Source organism: Spea bombifrons, chromosome 4 (genome assembly GCF_027358695.1).
Source record: "Spea bombifrons isolate aSpeBom1 chromosome 4, aSpeBom1.2.pri, whole genome shotgun sequence".
Lineage (NCBI taxonomy): Eukaryota > Metazoa > Chordata > Amphibia > Anura > Pelobatidae > Spea > Spea bombifrons.
Genome location: NC_071090.1, coordinates 38,568,565 through 38,585,236, shown reverse-complemented (window position 1 = coordinate 38,585,236; position 16,672 = coordinate 38,568,565). Strand labels below are relative to the sequence as shown.

Below are 16,672 nucleotides of genomic sequence, written 5' to 3'. Positions count from 1 at the left end.
ATTGGACCTTCATAAGGAGTTAAAACCACAACTCTCCCTTCATTGAAGAGAGCAAACATGCGTAACACAATTTCATGTGATATGCCATCAGGCAAATACAAGAATAGAGCAAGGACATGTAGAAACATTTAGTTAAACTGAACTTCAATAAGGCATATCCAGCCACAGTGACCCCTACATTCAGAAAAGGCTCCTAACTGCAGGTTATGATCTATTTGGTTAAAAATAAGGTTTGTTCAATATTTCCAATACACAAAAATCTTTGGGTAGTGTTCCAGTTTAAAAGTTGCAAAATGGCATGCGTGTAAAAACATGACTGCCTGCTTAGCAGCTTGGTTTAAGCGGAAAAATCCCAGCCAATCTCCAATAAGATCAAATAGGAACCAATATACAAATAAAAAAAAAAAACAGGTGAGCATAACCTTCTTATGAACGTATAAAAGCTATTGCACTTCCCTGGGAAGCACCCCTAACGTCTGCTCCCAGATACTATAAGAGCACATCAAGAGTTAAAATTAGGCAGCAGCAGGACAGCCACCACTTTTCAGTCACCAAACACAGACTTGTGTAGTAGTAGTGTCCCATTTGCAAAATGGAGTGTTTGATCTGTACAGTTTTTGTTTTCAATACCTTCACTACTTTTCTTTACCCTTCGCAGGTTGATCTTGCTTTTTCACTTTGGAGACTTTTTCTTTTGTGAAACCAAGAGGCGCCTTATTGGATGCCAATTTGGTCTTTAAAACCATAGTCTTAGAAGCTTCATTGGCCTGTGCATTGTCATTTTTTAGCTCCCTGCCTCCAAAAGGCTGTGATTTTGTGGGTTGCTTTGCCCTTGGCTTAGCCTGTGTTTTAATTGCAGACTGAGGAACCCTGACCACTGCCAAAGGAGTACGTCCAGAAACAGTCGTTTTATCAGCTGCCACCTTTTTCAGGTCACTTTTCCCATTTTGAACATCTTTAACATTACTCTTAGATGAGTTGTTTGGTCGAGGAGGTGGCAAGTTCTTTGCAGATTGAGAAGTATAAGGGAATGTTGGCATTTTTGTAGGCAACCTGGAAGATACGACAAATGGCTTCCTATCCATTAACTTGGTGTTGGGCATCTCGGATTTCTTATTTGTTTTCAGGTCTTTAGAGGACTGTGAAGCTGCTGGAGAAGTTTGAGTTCTGGTTTGATATTTTGAATTTGGTTCATTTTCTTTTCTTTTGGCACTTAAATGGCCAGTTTTAGTATGTGTAGTAGTATTTGGCTTCTGTGAGTTTGTAGTTCCTTTTAATTGCAGTTGAGAACCAGAGCCATTTTTTGGCTGTGGTTTGTGATGTGTCACTTGTGTGGAGGATGTTTTAGGGGGCTGAACCTGCATAGCTGTAACTTTACGCTGTAACAAGTTTGCTGAAGAATATTGTGACACTATATTTTTCTTCCCAGGAACAGAAACTTCAGTTCTAGATTGACTAGATGTGCTGGAGTTTTTAGCAGAGTGATTATTTTGTGAAATTTTGCTCTCAGGCGAGGAATTGCCCGTTTGCGTTGGAGAACTTGACTTTTTTGCAACCTTTCTTTGAGGCTCCACAAACAATGGAGAACCTTTTCTCGGAGTAGTTTGGCCTTTAGAATGCATCACTGTAGTTGGGGTTGCGGTCTGTTTCATTCCCCTTTGAGGCAGCAAAGCAGGTGATGGTCTGCTTCTGTGGCTACTATTAGAAGAGATTATTGGAGTAGCAGGTCTGGAGTTTGGCTTTCCAGAAGCGCTGATTGCCGATAAAGGGTTCATCACAGGTGGCTGTGGAGTTCGGCTGGATGGCAAGGGCATATTTTCACTTTGTCCTCCTTTCTGGAATTGTAAAATTTTTTGCTCTAGGGTTGTAAACTGCAAAACTCGGCAAGGGTCAAATTTCAGTAAGAAACCTTGAAGAGTATCCCAACCTCCACCAACACGGACCATAACATGTTTTCCATGCAACATCTGAAAAATAAATAAAAATGGGTTAAAGCATTCAGAAATAGTTATCAAATATAAGACAGTGTTTCTATCTAAAGATATTTTTCATGTTATGTCCGGTTTTAAGGTTGTAGGTAATGAATTCCACTTTGTTAAGAAAATAGGAATTTCCGATGTTAACCCCATAAAACCCTGACGTTCCATGCTGTCATTAAGAAAGTGGCCCAAAGACCTATCATGGCAGATGGAACATCATGATGGCATGAGATATCATAAAGGAAGTCTTGAGTGATCAAGAGAGACTTCCTTTATGAAGGGATGCCTTGCGTTCTTTAGAACGTTCCTCTGGAACTGCCATTCATGAGCCCCCTCCATGTCAGAAGTCTTGCGCAATCAAGCAAGACATCCTTTATGAATAATTTACATGTGCGGTTAGATATGTGCAAAACAAATTAACGTTATGGCTCCCTTTGGCAGGGTTTGGTGACCAACTGGTTGCATGATAAGTGTCCAAATGCTCCTAGTGAAATACCCTAGCTTGACTTCATTCCAAAAATATATATTGTTGTGGGGTATTTTGAGTTTGGAAAAGGGAACAGGCATATTCCATTTTGGAATCATCTGTTCCTTAGCAGGTCTAAAATTTAGATTACATGAAGACAATAGATTAATACTTTGTCAACAACTAAAAAAGCAATTGGTTCAGGTGCTTATTAACATGACCCTGCCATCAAGCTGCCATGACCTTTTTTGTGTATTAGACTAATCTTAAATTTTCTTATAGCTGATTGCATGTTAACACCATTAAACCTTACACAGAGCCATATTATGTAGTTTTATATATTAACAGGCATTGGTGAGAGCACCAAAAACTTTCACCAATTTTATGCCTATATTTTTTTTACACTCATCAATGAGTGGGATCGTAAACATACCATTTCTTGTGCATACTAGCAATGCCCTGCAGTACACTTACCCTTATGAAAAGAATTTTATCACCCAACCGATATCGACCTTCAGATAAATACTCTATTGAGAATCTATTTGAGCAGTTACAGGGCAGGTCTTCTGCAATGTGTTTCACCTGAAAGTGAAATAGAAGAAAACACGAAACAGGGTTGGTAAGGCTTGTCACAAATGGTTCCACATGCATCAAAGCAATACTGAAGCAATCAGCAGCAACATTCCACTGGCTACTATTCAATTTCATTTCAAGTTTAGCACTTAGTCAAACTCTTCTCTGATATGTCTCTCTCACATAGCAGTAGTTCACAAAGCTGCAATATTCATTTGACCTTAGTGAGTTTATGTGGCATTGAACATCGAGTTTGGGTTTGCATGTTGGTTTTCTTATTACAAGGTGAAAATGGCTACTGGTGACACTTCCAGTTGGGTGCCATTTGTATTTCTGGGCAAGTCAGATGTCCAGGTCAGTACCCATACTATACATTGCAATAGACTTTCAGTGTGTTTAAAAGTAGAAACACTGGCTCAGCTCAATGGTAGGTAAACATATGTTTCTACAAAAATTGGGGTACTTTGGCAAAACTATATATGTGACCAAGTCCCCAATGATGATGTCTGAGTTAAGGGTTTTAAATAGTATTGATATGATTTGCAGTAGACATTAAAAAGGCATACATTGATTCTATGATATCGTGTCATAGCTGACTGACTGATAAATTAACAGAGAATTTAACACAGAGTTAAATGAGAGTTTCTCACAGCCTCATGGAGCTCACGGTGACAACACGATTTCGGGATATCTACAGGGGTTAAAGGTCCAGACTCCATTATTAAGGTTTCTTCCAGTTCAATTTCTTTTTCTAATTTTACCAGCACTGGAGGCTCAACGCCATACCTGGAAAGGAAAAAAAAATGACCAGAATGTAAGATTTCAATTTATTTCTGCCAACTGCCAGTTCACTTAAAAACATTGTAATCATAAGATAGAGGTATACACACTATTTACCAATTGCTGAAATGTGTGAAAACAGCAACAAATACAATTAAAAATATCATAACTCATGGAAGAGCCATGTAAATATACTAGACGTGTTTGCTTTAAAAAGCACAGATATGGTATGTTACCATAGAAAATAATATATACAATAATCCCTTCTTTTAACAGACAAAACCAATCTTCAGTTTTGACTAAGAAACTCAATGCTTCTAAATCACACACCTGGATACTATCCGGCCAACATCTAGAAGACACAGGCACACCTGTCTGGGATCTTTATGTAAAACTATAAATAAATAAAAAAGAAGAAAAGCATTTAAATTAATTTAACAATGCATATGTTAGTTATAAGAAGAGAAAAAAATACTGAGCTGATATACACGGCACTCCAACTAACTTATCCCTCCTCTAAAAAATAAAACAAGGGATTGACACCCCTACTATAAAAGAATACCTATCAATTACTATGAGAGTATAAAAATTAAAGCAATAATCCGACACATCCTTTTTACAGCCATGCTGTAAAATATTCTTCCTCCATAATCCGAGATGTCTTGCCACTGATTGGCTACTTAAATTGTCAATCAGTGGCAGTAAAATACTTCCAATGGAAGCAATGGGAGTACATTCAGTTTAAGCAGCCAGTCTGTGGCAGGAATGTCCTTCCGTTTAAATCAATGGAGACAACCCACCCCATTTGCAAAACAGACCACATGACAATTTTAAGGGACCACCCATAGCCCATATGTGTTAAAGTGTATATTATGACTGGCCTGTTCCTTTTACTATAAATATCTTGTCAGATAACAACCATATTAAATACATTCACACGCTATTTGAGATTTACTTTAGACCCAGAAGCAGACGCATATTAATATGAATTCGGTATTCATCTACAAACACAGTACCAAAGGAAAAATTATAAAGCTGAAAATGTTTAGTGAAGCATTCAATTTTAATTGTCAAGAATGTAGAATTTACACTCTAATAATGAGCTGTCAAATTTCATCCATCCGAACACTGTAAACGGCATCTGTTGGTTATAAGCTTAGCCAGGAGCTTGTAGCCATGTCCAGCAGACACCATCATTTGCTGCGCACACAAAGAAGGCTATCACGGCTTAACTGAAACTAATTGAAGAAAACTGGGAAGCCTTTATTAGAAGTTTTTTTTTCCCCAGTCACACATCTTATCTATATCAAGAAGACTTTCCTTTACCAGCAGTTTAGTTCAATGGGATCCTCTGTTACAAGATATTTTTAGTTTATCATTCCTCGTTTGGTCATCAAAAACCACATTAAACAAGGAAAGCACTGAATCTACAAAACCAGGTCCCCATATAAGATTTATAGTAACACAGTGTTCTAAAAAGATGACACCCTGCAAAATATAAATATGTTTCTGCATACATATTTACCTCATGTTATTGAGAGCAATATCTAACTAGGTCTAAGTTTGTTAACTTCCAGTCTCTCTCCCATCCCCTGATTAACCTGCTCCCAACCTTGCAGTCTGCAAATTAAATAAACTTCCTCCCTCCCACCCTTCGGTCTGTGTAATGTGTTGTGTAATGTTAATTTAAAGTTTAAGTTTTTTAATTCTGCAGTGTGTAACACACCGTTTGTTCATTAATTTATTTTAAATAAATAAAAAAATGCATATTTTTTATACAATTAATAAAAAAATAATTGGCCAAATTAATCGATCGCAGCCCTACGAGGATTTCCCCTATTGGGGTACTTTGACATAGTGGTGGACTAATAAACATATAGCTGTATATGTGTGACTAAATCCCCAATAGTTTAATCTGAATTAAAGGCTTTAAATAGCATGTATAGGATCTGCAGTAGGCAATTAACGGTTGTGTGCTGATTCTGTGATGATATGTGTCAACCTTATTCATATTCTGGCTGTAAGCAAAAAATACAGAGAAATGTTCTCATAGTATCATGGGGCTCTTACTGACCGTATGATTTCTTGACAATTTACACAAAAGTTGATTCACTTGAGTCCAGATCCGACTTTAAATATGTTCTATGTATCATTGTAAGAACTAGGATGATCGGACCATTCCATTGATTACTACAGTCATAATAATACTTTTCAAACTTTCCATAATAATTCCTTTTCATACATAAACCGGACTGTTTCTTATAAATAGCGCTAGATTTTTATTCGTTTTAGTGAATACAAATACATCATTTCATTACCTAAACCTTCAGATTCAAAAAGGTACGCATGATCCACCCCAATGTTCCTGCACCAGCGTAGAAAGTTTGCTGTATTGTCACGGGCAAAGAAAGACCCTGAAGGAGCGTCTTTTCTACAAGGAACCCGCCTCATTGGAAAACCCTGGATTCAAAAAGAAGGCAGAGGTAATAAAACTGAAGATCTACTTTGAGTGAAAGGACAATAGCCAAACTGAAAAGGAAAATAAATGATCAGGCAGGACATCATGTGCCCCTTCTTGAAAATGCATGAAGGGATTTGGCAGAATCCTCAAATTTGCATCTTTCCATGCTATTTTGCCTACAGACCACCCATGTGCATATATACAGAAAGTACACCCATTGTTTTCACTAGAAGTGCTTTCCTGACCATGACTGCCTTCGTCAGGCAGCCAAACAGCAGTGTGGAGCATCAGATTACAGAGGGGTCCTTGCACTGCATGTTTTTTCTAAACATTACATTTTAAGGGATGCACATTATAATACTCACAACATACTTTAATATGCATTCTTTGTTAGATAGGATAAACAAACAAATGTATAGACTACTAATTTAAGCATCTTTCCTCGTTTGTTTTGGAGTAATTAAGAAAGGTTTTCTTAAATAAATAAAAAAAGGAACCCCAAGTAATTTCAGTAAAAGGCTTGACAGCATATTTCTTCAAATGCTTTATAAAATATTAAGATGAAGTGACCACAGAATAAGTAATTTGGAGGGCAATATAACAGATGCAAATATTTCTCATTTGGAATCGTCTCATCATGAAAGAGCAATATTCTATTTTTATAGATGCATGCAAACATCTCACCTTTAGTTCCTCTGCTGTGCAGCACTGTCTCATTGTGTTTTGGACGACATGGGTCAGCTGACAGAGCAGCACACCATTGTCAAGATCCTTCATAAAACGTTCACCTTTAACTTCTACTCCTAAAAAGGTGATTACACAGATTATTAGTATTTCCACAACCAGACAGCTGCCCTGGGTCCTAACTTAACTTAGTGGCTCAGAGCACCTGTCCCTTTGGCCTCCTCAAAAAGCCATCATGGTCTGGAGGGAGATGTCTGTGCAACTGGTGGCAAAGATCTATCCAAAATCTATCTTCATTATGATTTGCACACCTTCTGAAAGTGCAGGCCACCTAGAAGCAAGTGGTTTACAGTCTACAAAGTCAGAAGACGAATGGGAGAGGTCTATGCTGGTAGCTACACAGACTTCTGCTTCCCCTACACTCACGTATGATTGGCTTCGCTGGGGACATGGAGGGGACGGTTGCCAATTAAACAAAAATGCCTACCAAAGGGGCAATAAACTAACTAATATGTGCAATGTGACTGCTGTCTATTTGATTACAAAGCGTTAAACGTGCTGTTCTAGGTTAACAAATGAAAGTTAATGATAACAGCAAACAAACCTATCAAGCCAGTTAGCCAGATTGCAAGGTCTTCCTGCATAGGTATCAAAGTGGCTTCATGGCGCACAGACAACCATTGATCATACTGGGAAACATCAGCAAGACCTGGCCCGTGTCTTGGCGTAAGCGGGCTTCTTGAACTTAATGGGAGATCATCTCCAAACCACACCTGCGAAACAAGATATAAGTTTAGGTATTAGTGCAAATTTCAGTTATTTCAGATGATATAATCAACATAAGCATTGTTGTGCAGTTAAATTATGTAGTAAAGAATAAGGGGTACAAGAGGCTTAGATATACTGTAAGCGTTTTACATATTAAGGAAATTTCAGCATACATGGGTTTGTATAGGTGCCTTTCTGTGCCTTACTACAATGAGCTTCATTCATTGTATTTTATACTATTTTTCTTAAATCCTACAAAAGCAAAGAACTGATTTAAAATGTATCATCTACTGGATTAATGTAAATGTCTGATATGATACAGCTTCTCCTCCTCTTTAAAATCATGTAAACAATCCACATCAGCCTCCATCTCCTGAGCACCTCTACACGGCTTAGGCATGAATGTGAGACCGGGCACATTGGCTCAATTTAGTGGCACAGAAAGAGAGGAGGAATCTGCCTGACCGGAGTGTAAACACTGCTACCCCTAAAGGTAAATATTTTTTTTCGACTGCTAAAAACTGCATTTTAGGTACTTAAATATGCATTTTCCTGGTGATGCTGCCCATGACAGTAAATTGCCTCTTGCAATAAATCTTTCCGTTAAAAATATAAACAAATTACCTTAACTGCGTGATGCATTTTTCAAGGAACAAAAAATGAGTATCCTCTCTAGAAGAAGAAAAAAAGTAATCAATTAATAAACATGAGATTGCCGTGCTCTCTGCCTTATGTCACACACAGGACATCACTGTCAGAAGACATGGATATTTCACTTGATATATATCTCATGTAGACCTATTATTAATCATTAATAAATGTGCATTTCTGCAATCCCTCTCTTGTGTCAATATTGAGTAAAAACCATTAGACCAAAAAGGGATTGATTTTAAGGCAATCCCACCAGATATGTAACATCGACCCTGGGGCATCATTGTTTTATGTAAAGCAAACCGATTTAAGACTCACAAATACAATACAGCGAACATTCTGGTCTTAATCTCTACGTCAAAGTAAGCTTTGCTATTTCTCCAACGTAATATTACCAATCTTATATGAATTATTTGTATATTTTCGTACACTGGTAAACTGTAAAATGAGCAAGATACACTCGGTATGACTATGTGTAACGGCGCCCTTAATACCCAATGTATGCACATGTATGAACATCACACCTTAAGGAACACTGGGGTAAGGAACTTGCTGATATGTTTTCTGGAGGGGCCATACCACAAAATTGTATTGTTTTGATTAAAAGTAAATCAGGGTGTTAAAATCAAAACATATTAAACAATACTATTTTAACACTTATCACTGCAAGCACTATTTTAATAAGAGGGTCTGCAATGGCAGCTTTCAGGACAAACAAGACAAGGTTATCAAAGTGTTTTGATCTCCTTTGCATATACTTACAGGTAAAGCAGTGGGGTCCTCCCAAGTCACTCCTAGGGCTGCACTAAGCTCGGCTCGGCATGTTCTTCAGCAAGGACAGCTGTGACACAAAGACACATGGTAATAATTCAATCCATACTCCGTTTTAATGTAAACGTAAAAACACCCGTCTCCTTGACATACAGCAAATTGATGCTACAAATGACTTCCTTTACAAGTAGGGCTAAACAACCAAGTAAGTTGTAGCTGTTCCTAAAACGCAATGCCTTTCATCAGCTGCCAGTGGCTAGCAAAGGGTAAACTGGCTCATAAGTAAACATAAAGGAGAGCTACGTGTTACTAGTATATAGGTTTAATAAAAAGGCCTTTAGAGCAAAGACCACCACCGTTTAGCAGTTCAGTACCATGTTGCTTTGTATTCCTAAGGAAAAGGGGGGTCCTTACAAAAAAAAAAAAAAACCAGTGGAAATTTGGTGAATAATCCTATCATTGTTTTGGAAAATGTCAAACAGTTCATTCATACATCTGAAATTCATCAGAAAGCCTTAGCATAATACCAGCGAAAATCTGTTCCAGACTCAGGACAGAAACACCAAGAACACAAAATCTTTCATAAAATATCCTATACAAGCAACAGAGGGATAGCCGTAAGAACTGTTTCTTTAGTCTTAATCCTTATTGCATATACAAAATCAAGACCCAGCACTTTTCTGCAGATGTGTAAGACAGTCTAGATAGTTCAATAAAACCGATATAAAATATTCACACTCATATACAAACAGTATTTTCTCACAGACAGGCTTATCATGTAATAACGTGTAGTAGGGGAAAAAAAACCACTAATTTTATTTAATTTGGATTAACGGAGAGGGAAGCAATATCATAAGATCATTTTGTAATTCCCGGGGTTGCAGTTTTTGGTCCGTTATCATATAACAGGTAGAAATGTTCACATTGTGTGTGAGGAGTGTGAGTTACAAATCAGTTGCTGGTCCAAACTGAGCATTTTTTAGGCATTTAAAGGCTAACAACAGAGCCATTGATCAGTGGTGAGCTAAGGCCAGAGCGATGTATTTTTAAGTACATCACTGCATGAAAATACGGTAATTACAATCTGTCACGCTCTCAGTTACTGCAAGTGAACATGAGGTCGGAGATATCTTAAATCCAGGTCTGCAGTAAGACCCTTGTAATATTATTAACTTTTAATTATATAGCCCCAAAAATGTATCCAAAGGCTATGACAAAACCTTAATGCATATGACAGCGGAGTGGTTCCTTTATGGCTTTGTGCGGTGCAAAATTCTTGTAAATTCTTTATCTATATAAAAACATAATATATTCAGATTGGTTAACTCCCCTTGTCCTGTAATTAGTTAACATATGTATTTAAAAGGGAACTGTCATGTTCCAGAGTATTCCCAATAATAATGATAATGAGACAAAAGTTGGCAGGGGGTGAGAAAATGAGGACAGATGGCTTGAAACATTATGCACTCTGGCTGCCCATCAACAACAGAATATTTTGAGGATTACATTCAAAGACCCTCTTCTAAGCCACACACTGTTACGTTTTATTCTTGATTCCTTCTTATGCACGGCTACTTCTTCACACCACACACACTTGTATCATCGATTGCAGACTTTTGTCTTAAGTGGTACGTTAATGCTTGAATATTTCTCAAATGACTGCAATCCTGCCTGTAAGAATAAATTCATTTATTGATGCTTTAATCTACACTTGTATATTAATAGAGGTACATTCATCCAACATAGCTGTTTTGGGGAGATCTATGCATTCAAGTATACCACCAGAACAGTTTGCCATCATTTTACAAGCTTAAAAGTCTAGAAGTTTTTTTTTTTCCAGATTGAGGACCTTGTGATAATTGTTGGAAACAGTCAAAGTCCACCAGTTGCTGTGACTGTGTTTGAAATGGAAGACTGCTCCAGTTAGAAAAGTCCAAAGAACTAATAAAAAATTATTATCGACAGAGCTCAGGTCGCCTTTCCATGACTTTCAAAAGTCATTTGGTAAACGGTAGAAGGTGCTAGTTAAAAACTACTTTCCCCAAGATACATTTCGCATCACAGTACATGCTTGATACAGCAAACCAGGTTGTGAGTCCGAGTCCTACCAAAAAAGCTAGTAGAACATATTGCAAAAAATCAAGTACCACGCAAAAAAAGTAGTCAATGGAACTAGGCATCTGAAAGGCGTTTAAAATGTTCTCATTGAAGTGTTCCTTTAATAATGTAAGAAAAGAGAATCTGTGGACAATGCTTCTGTTCAAGCACTAGTAGGACTTGAAGTGAATGAAACTTTTTATATCTTGAAGATCATATCCAGAAATTGTTGTTTAACTCTGCCAGAGAATTCTTCCTTTGGATGACTCTTTGTTATGTGACATTTTGAAACAAGACTTTCTTTATGTTAAATTATGAATATATCTTAATGGAAATATATCAGAAAAAAAGACCTCGGTGGTGCGTTAAATGCTACTAAACTTTGCATGTACAGTGGTAAACATTCATTTTAAGTAAATACTTTAAAATTTTACATTAAAAGGGACCATCACAAGAACACAAGCACATTTAACAGCTGAGTGATGCCTTTCAATTAGTTTTTCCTCTATGCTATGTGTTTTAACAAAGTACGTGTTCTTTTATAATTTATTTCTACATATAAAATGTATCCGTTTATCAATAAACTCTTGTTGATATTTCACTTTTATATATATCATAGCTTAGGGCCTCTTTAAATGTATGTGGTGTCCTGCCTTAAACTGTTCCTTTATGCATGATATTTAATTGTATAGTTCTATGCAGCATACAAAACCCAGGTAAGTTTGTATGTAGATTAAAATAATTATACTCCATCATTTTACACTACATAGACAAAAGCATGCAGGCACCCCTTCTAATTCGTAGATTTAGCTACTTCAGTCGTATTAAATCAAGCACATAACAATGTAATCTCTATAGACAAACACTAGCAGAAGAATGACATGTACTGCAGAGTCAGTGGCATTCCAACTAAGTTTATCAAATTTCTGCTGTGCTAAGGATGGCCCAATCAGTAGTTGTAAGTGCTGTTATAGTGAAGCAGAAATGTATAGGAACAACAAAAGTTCATCTGCGTAGTAACAAAATTTCTAAGTTCCATATTGCCTCTGAAAACAACATTAGCAAAATTGTCAGGAGCGTAATGAAATGGTTTTCATGGCTGAGCAGTCCCACAAAATGGCAAGTGGTGGGTAGAATGATGTAAGGATCATCATCATTGAGCTCTAGAGCAGTGGAAAATGCATTTTTTGGCATTATGAATCACACTTCATCATCTGGCAGTCGAATTGACAACTCCAGATTTGACAGATGTAAGGAAAACACTACTTCATAGAGAAATGTAAAGCTTGGTAGAAGAGGAATAATCATCAGGCTTGGCACAAACCATGACAAAAAAACACTTTGTTCCAGTGAAGGCCCATCTAAATGTTTCAGCATAATAATGTCCACATGCACAAAGCAAGGTTCTCACAGAGATTGTTTATCGAGATTGGTGTAGATCTTGACAGTGCTGCACAGATCCATGACCTCAATCAAACGCCTTTGAGATCAGGAAGAAAAGCCAAGCCTAATGACCCAACATCAGTGACCAACTTCACGAATTGGAAGCAAATCCGGTAGCAATGTCCCAATATCTAGTGGAAAGCCTTCTCAGAAAAGCGGCTACTGTTATAGTATATAAAGAAAGGATCAACGTCATATTACTGTCATAATTTTGGAATAAGATATTATATACATATATAGTCGTAGCCATAGATTTTATTTCTCCCCTGTTGTTATAGATTCAAGCAGAAGGGAGAGATCTTCAGGAAAGGCATGTTAGATGATTTGTGGGCTCAGTAAAGGGTTTATAATTTATGTCTCATAGCAAAGGTACCTGAACAAGAAAACCCACCAAACATCATCATAATTTGTCTCAACCACTTGAGCCTTTATAATGGCCATGTATTTTGATATAATAAAGAATGAAAAGGTGAACATCTGTTCTCTGGATACAATTACAGACACTTAAGTACAATCTATTGATTTCTGGAAAACCAAGATCGTCTATCCATGAATGCTAAAGGTTACACATTGATATTAACAAAATATATATTTCTGATATTTTAGGATTTAAAGTATATTGTCGCCACATCTCTATACTATCTCACTTGGGTGAGCCTTATTACTGTCAAAGTTGTACACAAGTAATATAACAATGCTGACTATAGAGTCTACAGGTCATTTCATCGCAGAGGTCAGATGAGAATTACATTCTCACCACTCATTGCTAATTATAGCATTAGCTTCTATTGTTTAAGTGAATGTAGATAAAAGACATACCGAAGAAGACTGGAAATAACAATATAGCAGTCGCAGACACATTTTAAGGCACATTGTCACTTCAAAAGAATAAACAGTTATGTTATTTTAGAGAATCAACAGATACTTCCACATTCTATTTGCTAAACCTTAGGCTTTAGCTACTAAGAGCTAGAAAACAGACACTCAGAGGTCTATCCACAGGGAGAGTTGACATAATTTATCTCCATGACCTCACTATACATTATGAAGCTCCAACCACAGTGAGCTTTTGCTGCAGGAAATGCTGGGATGGCCCTGCATAATGTATAGTTAAATGCAGATTTTGCCGTAGTCTATTCACACCATGAAATATGCATTTTGCAGGGCCAACTCAGCCCTTCTCGCAGGATTAAAAAAAAATGTATTTTCCGTAAACTCCCTGGATATAGTTGAGATTTGATCACCGCACCCTGTCCGCATACACACTATAGAGGCAGAGGATATATGAATACAGGGGTGACATCATTATTGGAGGAAGAGCCAAAAGTAGGTACCTGTCAAGTTATATACAATACATGAACCGCACCATCAACACAATGCACAGGAAACACAAGGACAGAGTGCCAAAACACCCACAATCAGAGCTTCCCAGAATAACACAAATATACTGTTTAATGGTATAATATATAGAACAAGAATGAATTAAAAAGTAGCAGCACTCAGAAACAAAGCATCCATGTCGCATGGATATGGTGGTCTCACAAACACTTTAAGGGACCCTGGCTCACCTTTTAATGAGGGCAATAAATACACTGCAGCTATACTAACATTATAAGAATGCATCCTTTATATGCAGAAATAGCTGAAGTGATTTATAGAACTTTAGTTTGATTAAGGCTTGAGTAGTAGCATTCTTCTATTATAGTCCCTGTACAGTTAAGATAGATAGATAGAGGGAGAGAGAGTTAAAAAAAATGCCCAAAAACGACTGGGAATCAGTAACAAAACAGTGATGATTACATTGTTATAATTTAAAATAATACCGAAAATGTTTATATATATATATATATATATATATATATATATATTATATATTATAAAATCACGAAAGTATATACAAAAAGGACAGATAATTAAAAACATACATGCAGAACGAATTTCACAAATGGTAACTCAATATCCTGTCCACGTTAGCTCTTGCATAGTATACACCACAAGCAGCTGTACAGGATCCAAAGTGCACAAACTCCCGTGGGAAACATATACATTTACGATGCAACCAACTCGCTTCCACTACTATGCTCCCAATAACCAGGAGCACTAAATTGACAGCTGTTCTGTCCAATCCACATTACGCAGTGGATAAAAGCGGCCAATCACAGCCTACGAGGAATACTATACGAAATCTCGGCAACTCTCCGACCCCCGACCCCAGAAACATGGCTTAGATGCAAAAACGGAACGCGGTAAATACCGTTAACACACAAGTATAATATAAATATAAGTGACAAAGTCCGTTCAAGGAGGTTACTGCCTATTGCCATTTTTGCGTCGGCTACCCTTGTGCACATTTGCTTTAATGGTGTTTACTCACCCGGCTGCAAGTCAGGCTAGGAACTCACTCTGCCTTACTCTTGGGCGCTGTGACGATAAGTAGAATACACCATCCCATTCATCCCGTGCTTTCCCTGCGAACTGCCAGAGCACACCCACCGCCTCGCTGTTTCGGACGAACCGCCTGCCCAGCCCTGTTCCTATGCTCTGTATTCTGATTGGTCAATATTCTGTCCTTTGATTCGAAACTGCCCAATCTGGAATCGCAGAGCTGACTTCTGTAGTTGCTCCAAGAGAGGGTAAGATACTATACTGCTGCTGTGTGTCACTACTCGCTTCATGATGAGCCTAGGGCTGCGATGAGAGGAGTTGTTGCTGGCGTGCCTCCTTATGTAACATACAGCTCTTATTTTCTTTTAAATACTGCAGGGGTGCATTTTTGTCACACGTACTGACATGTTATAAAACCGTTTAAAAGTTTGGAATATTATTTTTCAAAACTCACACTTTTAATGAACACTGCAGGGGAATTGTATTTAATTCTGACGCTCTTTTGAGCATCTATTATGTAGTAAAGAACCACTACATGTTTTGCGCCTCAAACTACTTACTAATTAAAAATTACCGTATTTGCTCGATTATAAGACGACCCCCCAAAATCTGAATATTAATTTAGGAAAAAAAAAAAAAGCCTGAATATAGGACGACCCTATAGGAAAAAAGTTTTACCAGTAAATGTTAATTCATGTAAACTATTACATTTTTTAATAAAAGCTATGATTGAGAAAAATATTTTTTTGTTTTTATTTCCTTGTATTTTCCAACCTGCTCCCCAGTTACCCACATCTGCCCCCAGGCTTGCCACTCCAATATGGCACTGTGGCCCATGATATGTCTTTTAACCCTCTATATGCCACTGTGCCCCATGATATGCCTTTTAACCCCCTATGTGCCACTGTGCCTCCAGAAATGCCTTATACCCCTATATCCCATTCTGGCATTTAGGGGGTTAAAAGGCATATTATGGGGCAGAGTGGCATATAGGGAGGTATAAGGCATTTCAGCAGGCAGAGTGGCGTATAGAGGGTTAAAAGGCATTTCTGGAGGCAGAGTGGCATTTAGGGGGTTAAAAGGCATTGTATAGAGCACTCTGCCTCCAGAAATGCCTTATACCCCTATATGCCACTCTGGCATTTAGGGGGTTAAAAGGCATATTATGGGACAGAGTGGCATATAGGGAGGTATAAGGCATTTCAGGAGGCAGAGTGGCGTTAAGGGGGTTAAAAGGCATTTCACAGAGCACTCTGCCTCCAGAAATGCCCTATGCCCCCATTTAACCCCACCCCCCACCCCCACACACACACACACACACACACTTACCGGTGCTTCCAATTTCCTGTTGTATTGCCGGGGCAGCGGGTTGACGTCTACGTGATTCGCTGCAGCCGGAAGGAGGTGGAGTTGGCAGCGGGGGTTTGTCTGCGTCCATCGCGCAGACCTTCCCCGGCTGTCAGAGATCAGAGTTCCCCGCACCAGTGCGGCACCGGTGCGGGGAACTCTGATCTCTGACAGTCGGGGAAGGTCTGCGCGATGGATGCAGACAACCCCCGCTGCTAGCCACACCTCCTTCTGGCTGCAGCGTAAGTTGTCTACGCGGATCGCGTA

General features: G+C 38.1%; 1 protein-coding gene across 1 annotated transcript; it reads right to left on the bottom strand.

Moving 5' to 3' along the window:
• Positions 1–207: 207 nt before the first annotated feature.
• On the bottom strand, positions 208–15,152 carry GAS2L3 (growth arrest specific 2 like 3). Its single transcript, XM_053462084.1, has 10 exons — positions 15,048–15,152; positions 9,125–9,203; positions 8,336–8,383; positions 7,548–7,716; positions 6,944–7,062; positions 6,117–6,258; positions 4,129–4,192; positions 3,669–3,804; positions 2,920–3,027; positions 208–1,967 (listed from the first exon to the last, which is right to left on the bottom strand). The coding sequence occupies exons 3-10, from the start codon at positions 8,351–8,353 to the stop codon at positions 636–638; spliced, it is 2,088 nt and encodes a 695-aa protein (XP_053318059.1). The 5' UTR covers positions 8,354–8,383; positions 9,125–9,203; positions 15,048–15,152; the 3' UTR covers positions 208–635.
• Between the last annotated feature and the right edge of the window lie 1,520 nt (positions 15,153–16,672).

Coding starts and splice junctions, on each gene's coding strand:
- GAS2L3 (XM_053462084.1), bottom strand. Junction 6,259..6,943: donor GCACAGCAGAGGAACTAAAG/GTGAGATGTTTG, acceptor TTTTGAATCCAG/GGTTTTCCAATGAGGCGGGT. Junction 3,028..3,668: donor ACCGTGAGCTCCATGAGGCT/GTGAGAAACTCT, acceptor TTTCACTTTCAG/GTGAAACACATTGCAGAAGA.